Source organism: Clinocottus analis, unplaced genomic scaffold, assembly GCF_023055335.1.
Source record: "Clinocottus analis isolate CAN_PGR_092001 unplaced genomic scaffold, fCliAna1.0.p SCAF_3, whole genome shotgun sequence".
NCBI lineage: Eukaryota > Metazoa > Chordata > Actinopteri > Perciformes > Cottidae > Clinocottus > Clinocottus analis.
The window spans coordinates 9,089,519-9,103,636 of NW_027176042.1; the positions used below are offsets into that span (position 1 = coordinate 9,089,519).

Consider the following 14,118-nt stretch of genomic DNA (forward strand, 5'->3'; position numbering starts at 1 on the left):
TCCAAAACAAAAAAAATGCATAGTGGATGTACTTGTAGGGTTTTATTCATTTTCCAACCTACAATGGAGCATAAAACTCAAAGAAAACATGATCAAAGGCTATGACAAAAGATAAAACAGGAATAAGATGTTGACTTTACAGCTACTTACATCAATTTTCCTATCATAAAAGTGGAATAAGATGAACTGATAAAATTCACATTAAATGTTACATTATTTTATCCTGAATCTTTACACCATAAAAAAGAAAGAAAACTGCCTAAATTGTAACAAATTGGTGATTTTTTTTTTGGCAAAGTTGAAATCCCTCACACACCCTTTCTGGGAAGAAAACACTTTCCATTTAATGACTTTAAATACATTATCATAGCATTATCTTCAAGTAACAGATACGGGAGTTTGTTTTCTTTTTTTTCTGGGAGCCATTTTTAAATTAAGTTAAAATCAGATGGAGACAAAGCAGAAAGATCAGAGGATGCTTGCGACTTAAAAAAAGGACACAAATGATTGGTTCACATTTACACTGTAAAAGAAGTCCCTGATGGAGGCTGTAAAACATATTCACATTCTGCTTGCTTAAGTAAATATTGACATGGTTGCAGTATTTTCCCCTTTGCCTGCCAAAACATCCTCTTTCATGCTTAACAATTCAACATAGTCCAGTTTAAAATATTCACCCAATCAATCAATTTCATGGCCGAGCCCCTCTCACACACATGCACGCACACAACTCAAGCTCAGATTTCCATTTCTCGAAAGGCGCGTGGGTGTAGTTAAGGAATTCATTTGATTTTAACTTTGTCTATCAAAATATAGAATTCATTAATAATACATGGGAGGGCTAAAATACAGAGCAAGTGAACAGAGAAATTAAAATGTTACAAAGCTTCTTTTTTTGTTGCTGAATACAGTAGCGATAGGACCACAGAGTTCAAAGTTCAGGCAACGTCAAGTCCCCAAGGAGAGACAAACGGTAAAAAGGTCTTCCAATTACTGGGACCATGCCTTGATGCTCAGTTGTGGGTATAGTTCAGCCTTGATGCCTGATCTCAGATCAGATGTTTTAGACTACCCACATCACCCTGCTGCCACTTCATTATGGCCTCATTATCTCGTCTTAAGCGCTTCGCCGCTGTTTTCTTGCTCAAACTGTCTGAAATTCCTGATCAGGTCTGGCCATCGAGCAAAATTCAGGCAAGCTAAAAAACAAGTATCCAATAAAAAAAAGTGTATCATAGTTAAAACCACAAATTGGGATTTAAAATTCATAGTCTTCATCTGCCATGTCCATGGCCCAGGCAAACTTCTCACGCTGGGTTTTGTTGTAGATCTTCTCCACGGGAATGCTCCACTTCTTACACCTAGATACAAATGAGGACGGGCAGCGTTCATTTTATGCACAACGTGCTTCATTGCAATACTTGTTCAATTATGTCAGACAACAAAATCCAGAGGGGGGAGTAAAGTTTCCCGAACTCTTTAAAAAAAAATGAAATAAAAATGCACATTTAATGTATGCCATCTTACCAAGCCACAGAGATGCGAGGGTCCAGATAGTTGAGCTTGGAGGTGCCGAGAGCGATCTGCTTGTTCTCTTCACGGTCGGTTGCCTGAACCTCCATCTTCATCAGCTGCTCTTCTATCCTCTCAACCGCCTTCTTCCTCGTCTCCACGGTCCTACAGAGGAGCAGAGCAGCACAAGGTCAGTGAAAGGGCTTCACCTTGGAGACCGCCATTTGTCTACAGCAAACCTTTGGGTACTTACTTTTTGGATTTTTCATCTCTCCGTACTTTGGCATCCGCCTTGGAGCTCTTAAGTTCTCTCTTGGCATCAGCAAGCTGGTCCCTTTTCGCGTCAATCTAAGAAAAAGAAAATAAATTGTTAGTTTGAGAAATGAAATGCTGATTGTTGTTCTTGCAACATGGAGATTCCTTAAAAACCCAATAGGCCCATGAACGTTATCTATAATAACTTGAATATGCCAATAACTATTTGAGAAATTCAAAGCTTAAGATGCAACTAACAATTATTTTGATGATTATTTTCTGGATTCAATCAATTGGTTTATTAAAATGGTGGTTTCTCAATGTCCATCATCTTGGTCCAAACCCAAATATATTCAGTTAAATATGTTAGAAATCTCTATATTTAAGACTATAAAACCTCATTTCCTGCCAATTTTTACGTGAAATGCTTCATGGATGATTGACTATAACTTGTTGTTGTTGTCAAACCAACTTCAAGTGCTTTTTGGACCAAAAGATCATCTGAATGCTTCCCCTCAACATGCCGGTCTCCTGTGTTATACAATATATTTGACCCATTTCCAGTTGAAGCACAGACATGCAATGAACACAATTCAAGCATCCTTACTTGAACTGGATGCTAAACAGACAAGATTTAATTTTGGTGAAACGGGGGACAAAACAAAAGCAAGCATCAGAAGTATTCAAAAACACATGTTCACCTTAGCCTGCAGGTTCTGCATAGACTTCTCAAATGTCTTTGGTGCAGCCCGCTGATGGTTACACAGGATGGCCACAGCCCTGTTGGCCCGGTTGTAGGACAAGACCTTGGCTGGAAGGTTCTCTTCCGCTAGAGAGAGAGCAACATAGAGAGTATGAGTTTCCGGTCTGCGGATTCATTCATTATAGTACACAGATGCAAGGCCTGTTCCATCTAAGCCAAGCACTACAAATGTAGGTTCTAGTTAATATCTTCTATTTGTCTCTACATAGGACTAAATTAAGATGGAGTCTAGTGAAAGTGTGGTTTTGGATCCTTCGGCTGCAGGTGTAGACGTACCATTTGTGAGCTGCTTCAGCTGTTGTTGCAGGGTGATAGAGGCGTTGTAGGTACGGAAGACTTTGGCCGTCAGTCCTTCCATCAGCTCCTGAAGGTGCTTGTTCAGAACAGAAGTCTGGGGGAGAAACAAATTAAACAATGAAACAGTTTTTTTGAGCGCTAAAAAGAGCCACCAGGGCCTGTACTACAAATAAAGTAAACAAATACCCTGGGTATCTCTTTGTTATCTGGCTTGATTATTCATAACAACCCCCAGAGGGTTCTTACAACATTCACCAACTCTATATATCAACCCAGGGTTTCTCAATCCGACTGCCCATGTTCACATAGAAAGGGGCGGGGTTTGCAGCGCACGACCAAAAGCAAACAAGTCTGTCAGCAGACCTGCATGTTTTACAAACAAAGGGAAAATACAGTAAAAGACAAAGTAGTTAAATACAAAACACCACCTCTGCAGCTTACAAAAGCACTGAGACTTTAAAAATATTGACTAGTGAAAATATTGACCAGCACAACAGTTGCTGGGACAATCACAAAACTCGCAGGCCCTGTATAAGTACATGGAACATACCTGGTCATTCAAATTGAGTGCTTCAAATGCCCCCAAAAAAACTACACAATCATGTGTCAACACTGTATTGACTGGAAAAACTGATAAATAGTCAAAGTTTGCAGGATATGTTGAACCATGTGTGAAAAGATGCCTCCATTTTCAAACATGTACACGGGCTAGGCGCAAATAGAGGAAAAATTGACAGCTTGTCTAAACATCACCAAACTCGCTGGTTATTTTTAGTGAAGCTGTTGAAAAATATCCCAAAACGCCAAGAGACAGGATTGGCAGGACATGGGCGAATGCAATTATTGAAAGATGGCGTACATCCGCATGATAAAACAAGTGTGTGATTGGTCCCACTCCTTAAGGCAGAATTTAGCCATCTGAAGTGACTTTGCTCAGCTTTGTGAAGCCCGCTTGCTGCTGCTGCCTTTGATTATGGCAATTTATTGGCTTCCTTCTGTTAAGCTTAAAAATAAAAATAAAAAAAAGGAGGGCAACCCAGAATGGCCATTTGTGTCTGCATTTACTTTTGTGTTACGTTAATAACTTAGATGGATTCTCACAGAATTTATACTTTAAATCATAATATAGAGTGTATGACAATCCCAGTGTTTCATCTGCAACATGAATATAAAAAAAAAAACAATTCAAAGCAAAAACTTTGCTAAATTGTCTTTAGCAAAGTAAAGCAAAGCAGACACGGCAATGTACAGCTCAAGCAGCTGCAACACATAAGTGAAAATGTAATCAGAATATATGAACTAATTGTTTTTTGAGAGTATATTAAAGTAATATTTAGTACCATTACATTGCTGCTAAACCACCCTGTTATTGGTGTGTGTTGCATGCAGGTGACCAAACTTGTTTCATACGTCACCAAGAAATATGGACAAAAGCATGAGAAAACATGTTGTGACTTCTGGAAATGATCCATCTTTTCATAAATGTCGACTTTATAACGCTCTGGAGCAACAGGAAAAACACGAGTCTAAACAATCCATGACACCTCGTTCATAAGACATGACCTACTGCTTTGAATTACACCGTGTCGTTTTGCCTTTGTGTGTCCTTCTCACAACATCGTGGTTGCAGCTGAAAAGAAGAGGCTAAAATATTGACCTACACAACATAGGAATACATCTGCGACACATTAATTTAATGGAAAACTCAAATGTTATTATGGTCTGTTCTGTGCTCCAGATGGGGCAGCGGTATCACAAGACTATTCATTTAAGCATTCCTGCAGGTTAGCAATTTCTGCCAGCTGTCCTTTCTGCATTTGGCAGTTTAATGTGTTGCTTCTAGCCTGCAGGATGAATTTCACTTCTTTGTATTTGTATGGATTATTATCTCAAGACACGCGCACCAAGCTTAGATTTGCCAGCCAGTGAAAGAAGCTCCATTAGCATTCTGAACATAAAAATAGTAGCAAATGATTTGCTATGAAAAGATAAAGTGAAGTCCTTCAGTGTGTGTTGCCATCTTAGATTATTCTTTATATAGAATGCTTTTGTGCATGTTGATTAAAAAAAACCCAGAAATGACAATAGTTCAGGTCACTTAGGAAATATTAAAGACTGAAATTAGATTTACGGTTAAAGGCTGATTTATGCTCGGGTTTTACGCAGAGACGCAAGCACGTGAGACACGCATGGACCCTGTTGCATAGTCAAATCAGCCATTTTGCATGCGTCACCCAAAATTTCTGACTATCCGTCAAAGCAATGCGAGTCGTTCGCAGCTCGCAAGACTGTGATTGGTCCGCGAACCACATGTTTTCTGAGTCTCACATTTACGGTTCCATAGCATAGTAGCGCTGTTTTTAAAAGCCATAGCAGAAACGCAAACAATGGATCCCGTTGAAGAACGTTTGGCTGAAGAGGTCCGCAAATATGAGCATTTATAAAACCCGTCTGACGGAGTATAAGGACACGCAGATGGCGGTGAATTCCTGGAGGGAGATATCGTGAACGTCGGTGTGCAGGTCGACTGTGCGGTCATTGCACCACCTACTGTTTTGGCGTATGAAAAAACGCACGGGAACTATAAACCAAAACGGGTCCGTCAATCCGACTGCGGGGCCTGCCACATTTGCAAGAGTATAATTCGCCCTTTAGCTCCTGGCCGCTGCTCTGCAGTCTTGTTGTGGAAGCAAACAAACTACCCTGTGGTTTTGCCTCGGGTACACTCTGTTAGCTCGGTTAGCACTTTCCTCGTTGTTTGCACCATCATGAACGCAAGCCATGAGCCACCAGCTGGCCATCGACATGTAGACGATCGAAACGCTCCCAATCTCTGAACGACATCTTCAAAACCTGAAGTTATCGCGCTAACCTTGAATCCGGCTTTGTCATACAGGTCTCTGGTATTTTAGGAACCGTCTTCTCAAATAACTATGCAAAAGTGACATTTTCTTTCCCTGCTGAAGAAGTATTTATATTTATTTTCCTCAAGTTATGTCTTGCTTACATTTAGGCGATCAAACAGGTCATCATCAGGCTCCTTGTTTTCCATAAACAACTGAAGATTCTTGAATACCTAGAAAGGAGGCAGAACACGCATGAATACAGAAACAAAGTTTGCATCCTCAAAACAATAAAAACACTCATTTAGAGTTCTTACCCGTTTCTCCACAGGGACTTTGTTGTAGTAGCGAATGGAGTCCTTACCAAGGAAGTCAAACTCCACCACAAACTCTTGACCATCATTCTCTGGATAGAGTTTGATGTGTTCAACTCTGACCGAGCAGCAACCGACTGTGTCCGCCGTTTCTCCTTCCTCCTTCTCATTTCCCGCTCTCAGAGCCAGCTAGAGTACATCAGGATTAAAAAGTCAACTTACAAAGACATTACCCTCCCCGTGGCAAGTGTTTAACAACCCTCCAAACCACCACAACTAACAGTCATTGTATTAGAATAAGCTCCCAAAAGCTTTATAAACTCTGCACAAAGTGTGAGGAATAATGTAGAGCGAGCCAGTCGTGGCTTCAAATTGCGTGATGCACCTCACCTTGTCGATAAAGTAGAGTGCCACAGCCCTTTGCCTGATCCTCATCTCCTTGGACTTCCAGTCATCGCGGTACTGGGTTCTGATACGGTCCACACATTTCTTCAGTCGACGAGCAGTTTCATACTTCTGCCAGTCTTTCTCTCCCTGCAGCGAAACAGTTCAAACAAACCAGTAACGAATGAATTAGACGGGGCTATGTTTCAGTGTCATTGTGCACTCTTATGAAGACAAATTAAATTAGTAGGTTTTAGCACAGTACAGCATATCATGTGACAGCTTTGTCCCAATTTTTACAATCCCGTGGCACAAAATTTATTTTTAACAGATTGTAAAAAAGGTGTTGAAAAGTAACAATGAAACATTTACTCAGTGACAGATAACGCAGATAATACAAGTTCATGCAGTCATGAAGCCCAAAAACTATTTTAAACCAGTTCAAAAACTCCTCGTTCAAAAACTCCCCTCAGCCCACCTTGATCCTTGAGCTGGGGTTCAACATGATGTATTTGATCGAGCCTTGAATGTTCTCCGTCCACGACACCAGCCAAGTGACCTTGTTGTCATGACGAACCTCTTTCCACTTCGTGCCTGGAGGAGGTTCTGGGTGCTTGGAGTCCCTGTGAGGAGCACATTAATGAAACATGTCATTGTTATGCTCACGTAAAACATCTGTTCACAAGCATCGGAAAAGCAAAAGGAAAACTAAAAAAAAAAAACCATACTTGCTGCAGTTGACGATGATATCTCTAGGCCTGATGCGACGTTTGAGCATGCCCATTTTAGGATGGTCTCCACGGCCGCGGAACAGGCCCGGGGGCTCAATGCGAAAGTTAGCAATACGTTCCCTGTGGTTGTCCATGATGCAGAAGCCGTACAGCTGTAAGAGCCGCTCGTTCTCCTCCTTGATTTTCTACAAACGGGAAGGAAAAAAAACACAAGATCTCAATCTTGTTGTGACATTCATTCTGCCTCATTTGCACTTTCATATTTTGAATCAGATAGTTATTCCAGATAGTGCATTTTAATAAGAACTCTACTTGAAAAACACTGCCAAAAAGTAGTCGTTTGTGTAGCATGGCTGACATTTCTAAAGGAATTTTTATAACCGACAGATCCTAATCAAGAAAAACTTTTGGGGATCACGGTCGACTTTGACAAAGGGCTACTGTGGCTGCATAGCATTGTATCGAATATTCAAAAACCATGGCATTAAAACGTAAGGTAACACTGGTTACATTGTTGGTCAATTGTCCTGTATGGCTGGTTGATATATTGGGTGGCCCACTATATATTGCCATTTCCCCTAGTTTTGATACAATATAAAGCTTTACCAGTTTCCCATCCTTCGACATGGCCTTCCTGGCTTCAGACTGTGCCTTGAAGTATTCACTCATCTCATTGAAGTTGCACTTCTTCAGGTCTGTAATCTTAGCCTTTTCCTCTGCAGTCATTTCCTAAATACGCAAAACACTGTACACTCAAAAACAGAAATCTTTGAACAGTCACTTCACAAGACGCTAATGTCACACAAAAAAAGCTGCGTCATTGTATTTACAATTGCCTTTTCTTCTTACCTTCCTCCAATCTTTAAAGAAGTTTTTGCGGAAGACATCCTTTGTGGTGTACTCGTGGTCCAGCATTTTGGCAAAGAACGTGGCCACCTCTTCTGCCTCTGGGCTTAGCTTCATGTGCTTACCTAAAATGCAAAAAAAAAATCAATACAGTGCGTTTTGTCCTGGAAACATAATATTGCATGGTTAAAACTTAGTGTTTGACTGACGCCATTAAGAAATATAAGCTTACCGTCATAGTAAAATTTGACATTATTAGGAAGAGGCTCGTACGGTGGTGCCAAAACAGGTCCTTTGTGCTCCAGAAACTTCCATTTGGAGCCGTCTGTGTATCTCTCTTCCTCCCACCTGGAATCACCCAAAGAATTCAATCAAATAAGGAGTTTGAATATACGAGAGGAACAAAAAACACATTACTCTTTGCAACAACGCAACCACACTTGCACAACCCCCGCATTGATAGGCATGTAGGTATCGTTCAGCTGGCTGGCATGAATAACTCACCATTTCCACTTCTCCTCTGGCTCTTTCTTTGCTTTCTTTTTCCCATCAGTGACTGCTCTCTTGTTTTTTGTCTTTTTGGGCTTACTATCCTTTAAAGACAAATTTAAAAAAGGAAGAGAAACCAAGTTATTTGGCTCACATGTTAGCGGAAAAAAAATTGCAGTATCAGCAAATAAAAAAAAAGACACGCACATCTCTGTTGTGTTTGAGAACATATAGGAGTAATGGGTTCTCTTTTCATTGATTAACAATAACGCCCAGAACAAAGCTGGCATTCGCTTACCTCCTCATCCGGTTTCCTTTTCTTGACCTTCTTGTCATTTTCAATCTTAACTTTTTTTGGCTTAAAGTCAGAGCTGAAAAACAAGTTTGGTCACAGACAACTTTACAAAATGCCTATTCCTCTAAAATGGACACAGAAAACATACAAGAAGCTTTGTTGCAAAGGCCACTCACTCGTTATTGTCATCGCGCTCCCTTTTTAAAGATTTCTCATTTTTAGGAGAGTGGTAAAAATTATCGTCAGGCTCAGACTTCACTTGTGGAGGGCTGCAACAACAAAAACATTTAAAAAAAACATTAAAAAAAAATACATGTGATGGTAGAGTAAATGTAGTTCTTAGATAAATATTATAAACAAACATACCTGGCAAAGCCATTCTCTTTTTTGACTTTTACATCAAGGGGCTTAATCTGAAAAATGCACACAAAGTTGTTTAGGGAAATTATGTCTGCATACAAAAAGCTTAATCAGTCATCTGTTTTTTAGTACTTTTGGCACAAGACATAGTTGGTTGTTTCTGAGCGGTAGAAGACCATAAAACAGTATCGAGTTGACAATTCTGTCTGATCTCCGGCAAAGAAGCAAGTGCAGACAAATTGTATTGCTACATTCAAAATACATTATACTATATTATTTATATGGGTGTCGAGTAATGTGTCTGATATTATACATTAGTTGGCCTCAGCATTCACCCCATTTGCAGACCAACTGAGTATACTTCATTTGTGTTTCATAACGGCCATTATCCAGAAAAAAAATCTGTTTATATTTAGATCATATGTTCTGGTTGAATGTATTTATTTAATATTTCACCATGAAAACAGGTGAGAAATAACTTTGTATATGGCAAGTCAGGCACGTGTATCACGTGACAGAGACCATAACATGCATGCAAACTACATGTACAATCCTCCATGAATCATGTGCATGGAAATTCACCTTCTTCTCCTTGTGCTTGTCCTTGTATTTGTCTGCGCTGCCATCTTTGTGCTTCATCTTTTCCTTCTCCTTGTCTCTGAATTTTTTGTCAGGAGAGTCCTTGTGATCACTTAAGTTAAGAAAATATAAATATTACAAAAAAAATGTATTGCGTTGTTTTACCCTCCTCGATTTAATACCATACATTTGTTAGAAAAAACTGCCATGATCAAATGGTACTTATCCAATTTGAGTAGGTATACAACCAGAAACATGCATTTATGAAGATTCTTGAAGCACACACACACACAATACCTGTTGCTATGCTTTAATTTTTCCCGTTCCTTATCCTTTTTGTGGTCCTTATGTTTGTGTTCTTTCTCTTTGTGCTTTTCTTTATGCTTGTGAGAGTCTGAGAAGAAAACAGTGTCATGTACTTCAAGAGTGAAAGATATTGACTGAAACAACCCAACAATGGACTGAAGAAATAGGATTGTCGAGTTCTTACATTTAGGTACAATAACCATCTAATGACCATAATGATTATACACACTCAAGTGGGAAAGACTAACAAAAAGTACAGTACACTGAGAAACACAAGCTCAACCAAAAACTTGGGAAGAACCAAGTCCCCCACACAGTTTTTCTAGGTAAAAACATGAATTAAATGGCTAGACACAAGGTCTAAACATACACCACTGTCTGAATGTCATGCACAAAGTAGATGGAAAATGTATTACACAGTAGCACAGCACCACCTACTGCCCATATAAGTCTCATTGTTTATGAGATTTGAAACAGACAGGTTGAAACATGTCAGTGAAGAAAATCATCTTTCACCCTCTTTTAATTTGTAAAACCACAGCTGGGGGGAAAAAAGAAGTCTTGGAGCGAATAATGGCAATCATCCAAAGAGCAAATACCCAAACTTTAAGCTATAAGAGCGTCAGGAGCTGAGAGCTTTGTCTAGGAACAGGTCGTAAAAATACATTGTCCATAATGTTTCCCATGTACACGAGTGTCAAACCAACCAACAGCCAGTAGAAATTTGATCAGAGTGATTTGATCTCAAATAATCACGAAGGCCAAGACAGATTTTGAGCTTTATCTTGATTGTTACATGAATCATAATAAAACTAGTTGACTTTGTTGACAAAATCTACTATTTGTAGAGTTAATTTGTGCCATATGACAGCAACCAAAATATTTTTAATACAACTTCAATGAATGGAAGGGATCTTTTGAAACGCAAACATTCAATTGATGTGATTGACCAGCAGACAAGTTGTGCTAAACATCATGTAAGCATGGTTAAAAGTGCTGACAAAAGTCAGATTTTTTAAAAATCTGCACAGAGTTAAGATGCTCCATTAAAAAAGACAACATTGGTAGTTAATCATATAAAGTTAGACAGTCTAGTGTGGCAGCAACTAATACTCTGGTATATACAAGTGAAGTGTCTCAGTTAAGTGTTGCCCTATTTCTGATAAATGAAAACCAAATAAGCGGCCAGCTACAGTTGTGTAGATGATTTTAATCATTCCAGATGCATGGCAAAATAAATCTCAGATCAATAACCCTCACGTGGCTGTGAGCTCATTTATACAGACAGCTGAATCACTTCACTGAACCACAGTTCATTTTTGCTCACGGTAGTTCAGTGTTTATAAAGTGTATACCAAAGAAAGAAAACTAAATAAATTGTCCTGCTTAACTGGAATTAAGAGAAACCCCAATTGTTTTCTTTGTATAGGTGGTGCCCACCTTGTATGCTTGATAGAGGTGTCTTAACCTTTAACAGACAAATCTTAATAGCATTAAAAATAATCAAAAAATAATAATGTTAGACTTTCAAGATGACCAGGTTGTTCAAATAAACAAATACGTCGCTTTTCTTGTGTGACGAAGAACTTAAAGTTTTTGACAGGATGCGTTGACAGTTAAATGTGACTTAAAACGGTTCACTTTCTCCTATAATAGAAATAATTTACGCCCTTAAAAAGACGTTCACAGTAGTGTATAAAAAACAGACTGCATGGTCACTAGTGAGCTCTCAATAAAGCGATGTGCCTTCGCATTGCTGCTCCACACAGCCGGTGAGCTTCATAGCCTGGGTTCAGCTCGCAGTACAGTCAGGCCGCTACACCGAAAAAGAAAATGGCGCAGAGACTAAGTCCTCAACCCCCAAACCCTCACTTTCAGGTGCGAATTGTGACATTAAAAGCCAACCATACAGGCATTGTGATGCGATAAACTGATACAACACCTCTAGGTGTGTACCAATAATGATTCGCATCGAGAAAATACCGATCGGAAAAGCTTTTATTAGACCTCCCTTTTGAACAATAGGCGCTTGGGAGTGAGACAGAGGACTTAGTCTCTGGACGCCATTTCTGTCCTCTGCCGAGAACTACCGTAACGTTACATCGGAGCAGTGAAGACATGTCAGAACCTGAGCGAAAACAGCCCTGTAACCTGCTGGCTTTGTGTCACAAACTTACCATTGAAACGAGAGCCACAGTCAATCTGAAAAGAAAACACAAACAGACGGGTGTTAAATATCGTTGTGGCTAACTAACTTTGAACTTGCTTGATAGCAACGGGAGTTTGTTAGCTGCTATGCTAGCTCAGCTAGCTCGGTCCACTGGCTCTCAGTGCTGATAGGCGGCTGACACCGACGCCGCGGAGGCTAACGTCGGCGACAGCTAACGACACATTAAATGTGGCGTTAGCCCACTTTCCCCTGGAGTTAATGCTCAGCCACTCAAACACTAACCCTAACCGGACAGCCCATCTCCGTCACATTACTAACACAAACGCGACCAGACGTGTCAGAAAGCTGTTAACAAAATGAGTTGGCGTAACGTTACAAACACACTAGGCTAACGCGCGCTAGCAGCCACTGTCTACAGTTAGCCAAGTTATCTTGACCCAGCAAGCACATGAAATGGTAGCACTACATTGTAAGCGTTCGTCACCGGAGGTGGCATTACCTGGTCCCCACTCATTTCCTACGTGTTGTTTGATTGAAACGAATCAAAAACGAGTAAGGCGTAATAGGGTTACCACACGCCGGCGCTGAGATGCAGGCAGAATGAAGAAAAGAAACAGTTGTGTAAGATATTTAAGTCCCGATTGTGCACTAATGCGCATGCGCGCCCAGTTTAAATGGTGGAGAGCCGCGTGGCTCCTCCTCTCGATAAAACGTGTTGCTCTCCAGGCCCACGATGGTCACACAGGGTTCTCCCGAGTGAGAGATGCACATGCAGCAGGAGCGCAGGCTGCTCCATGTGCTCTTCTGCTTTGTTGTTCGTATTCACTGCATCTGATGAGTGACTGAGCAAAAGGAACGAACAGCTTTTTGTGCACATTAATAGTAATAGTAACAACATTATTCCTGTCATCATCAAGCCTGAAGATGTCTGTCCTTTCAAATCCTGTATATGCCCACCTGGACCGGATGTAATTGTGTGATCGTGTTTAACAAGATGCATATTAGTATTTTTTAAACACGGTTTAGGCACATATCTTGCCATCCGCAACCAACACGGCCAACCAGTCCATCCCATAACTTAAAGAGAAAGAAAGGGAATTAGATTTCAAAGGGGTAGTTCAGAATATTAAACTGAAAAGTCACCAAAATTGTTTTTTTTTGTCTCGAGCCAGAATAGAAATATGTAGTTTTTTTAATGGTTGACAGTAATAGAATAACAATATAACAACTGAAGACACAGTACAGCATCTAAAAACACATTTAAACATATTTTTTACATTTATTACAATGGCATGGCAGCTTCCACTTTAATATTTGATAAACAACTTTTATGGGCAATTTTTTAAAAAGCCAATACTATTTCCTAATGGATATGTTTCCTCTCATAATTTATAAGAATAATGTACATACTTGTATGGTTTGGTGGGCCTATGTACGCATACCAGTTATAAGTATACGTATACTCCTATTTGTCCATAAGAGGGCATTGCAGTCCACAATGTTACCTCATCTGTCCTCGCTGAAATTTTAATGAACTACCTCATGCCTAGACTCTAGAGATTTAGCATAAAAAGAGGTTTCAGATGTGGTTGATAAAACCAATCGAAATTAATTAGTCCACATTGTAAATGACTGCTAAAAAGCAAGATCATAGGCAGTGGTGTATCTTCTGAGAGGGACTGTGCACGGTAATCTATAGCACATTCAAATTCTGTTCACTGATGTCCAACTGCGATTTAAAAATTTAATTGATGAACAACATTACAGAGTATGAAAAACTTCAACTGCAATTTCTTACATTTAATTTGAAAATTGTCTAGAAACATGCACTGCTTGTGCATTTAACAAAAGTGTGTCTTTTACATTTGGATTTGGCTTTAATCAATTGTGAGCAGACACCTTTATCTGTTCAGGGGCCACATTGTCATTTTACTCTTCAAGTAGATTGTGAGTAATGAAGGTTATTTTGTGTTA

The 14,118-nt window shown here is 39.7% G+C and overlaps 1 protein-coding gene across 2 annotated transcripts; it reads right to left on the bottom strand.

Moving 5' to 3' along the window:
• Nucleotides 1-27: 27 nt before the first annotated feature.
• top1a (DNA topoisomerase Ia) lies at nt 28-12,779 on the bottom strand. Of its 2 annotated transcripts, none has more exons than XM_068594814.1 (21): nt 12,644-12,779; nt 12,152-12,176; nt 9,966-10,062; nt 9,672-9,747; nt 9,096-9,142; nt 8,906-8,998; nt 8,733-8,805; nt 8,450-8,538; nt 8,178-8,293; nt 7,949-8,070; nt 7,706-7,828; nt 7,097-7,284; nt 6,847-6,991; nt 6,375-6,518; nt 5,988-6,173; nt 5,835-5,903; nt 2,807-2,921; nt 2,469-2,596; nt 1,766-1,860; nt 1,528-1,677; nt 28-1,361 (listed from the first exon to the last, which is right to left on the bottom strand). In XM_068594814.1, the coding sequence occupies exons 1-21, from the start codon at nt 12,656-12,658 to the stop codon at nt 1,259-1,261; spliced, it is 2,199 nt and encodes a 732-aa protein (XP_068450915.1). In that variant the 5' UTR covers nt 12,659-12,779; the 3' UTR covers nt 28-1,258. The 2 variants fall into 2 exon arrangements, with proteins under 2 accessions (XP_068450915.1, XP_068450914.1); XM_068594813.1 differs by having other exon boundaries at nt 9,672-9,780.
• Nucleotides 12,780-14,118: the final 1,339 nt, after the last annotated feature.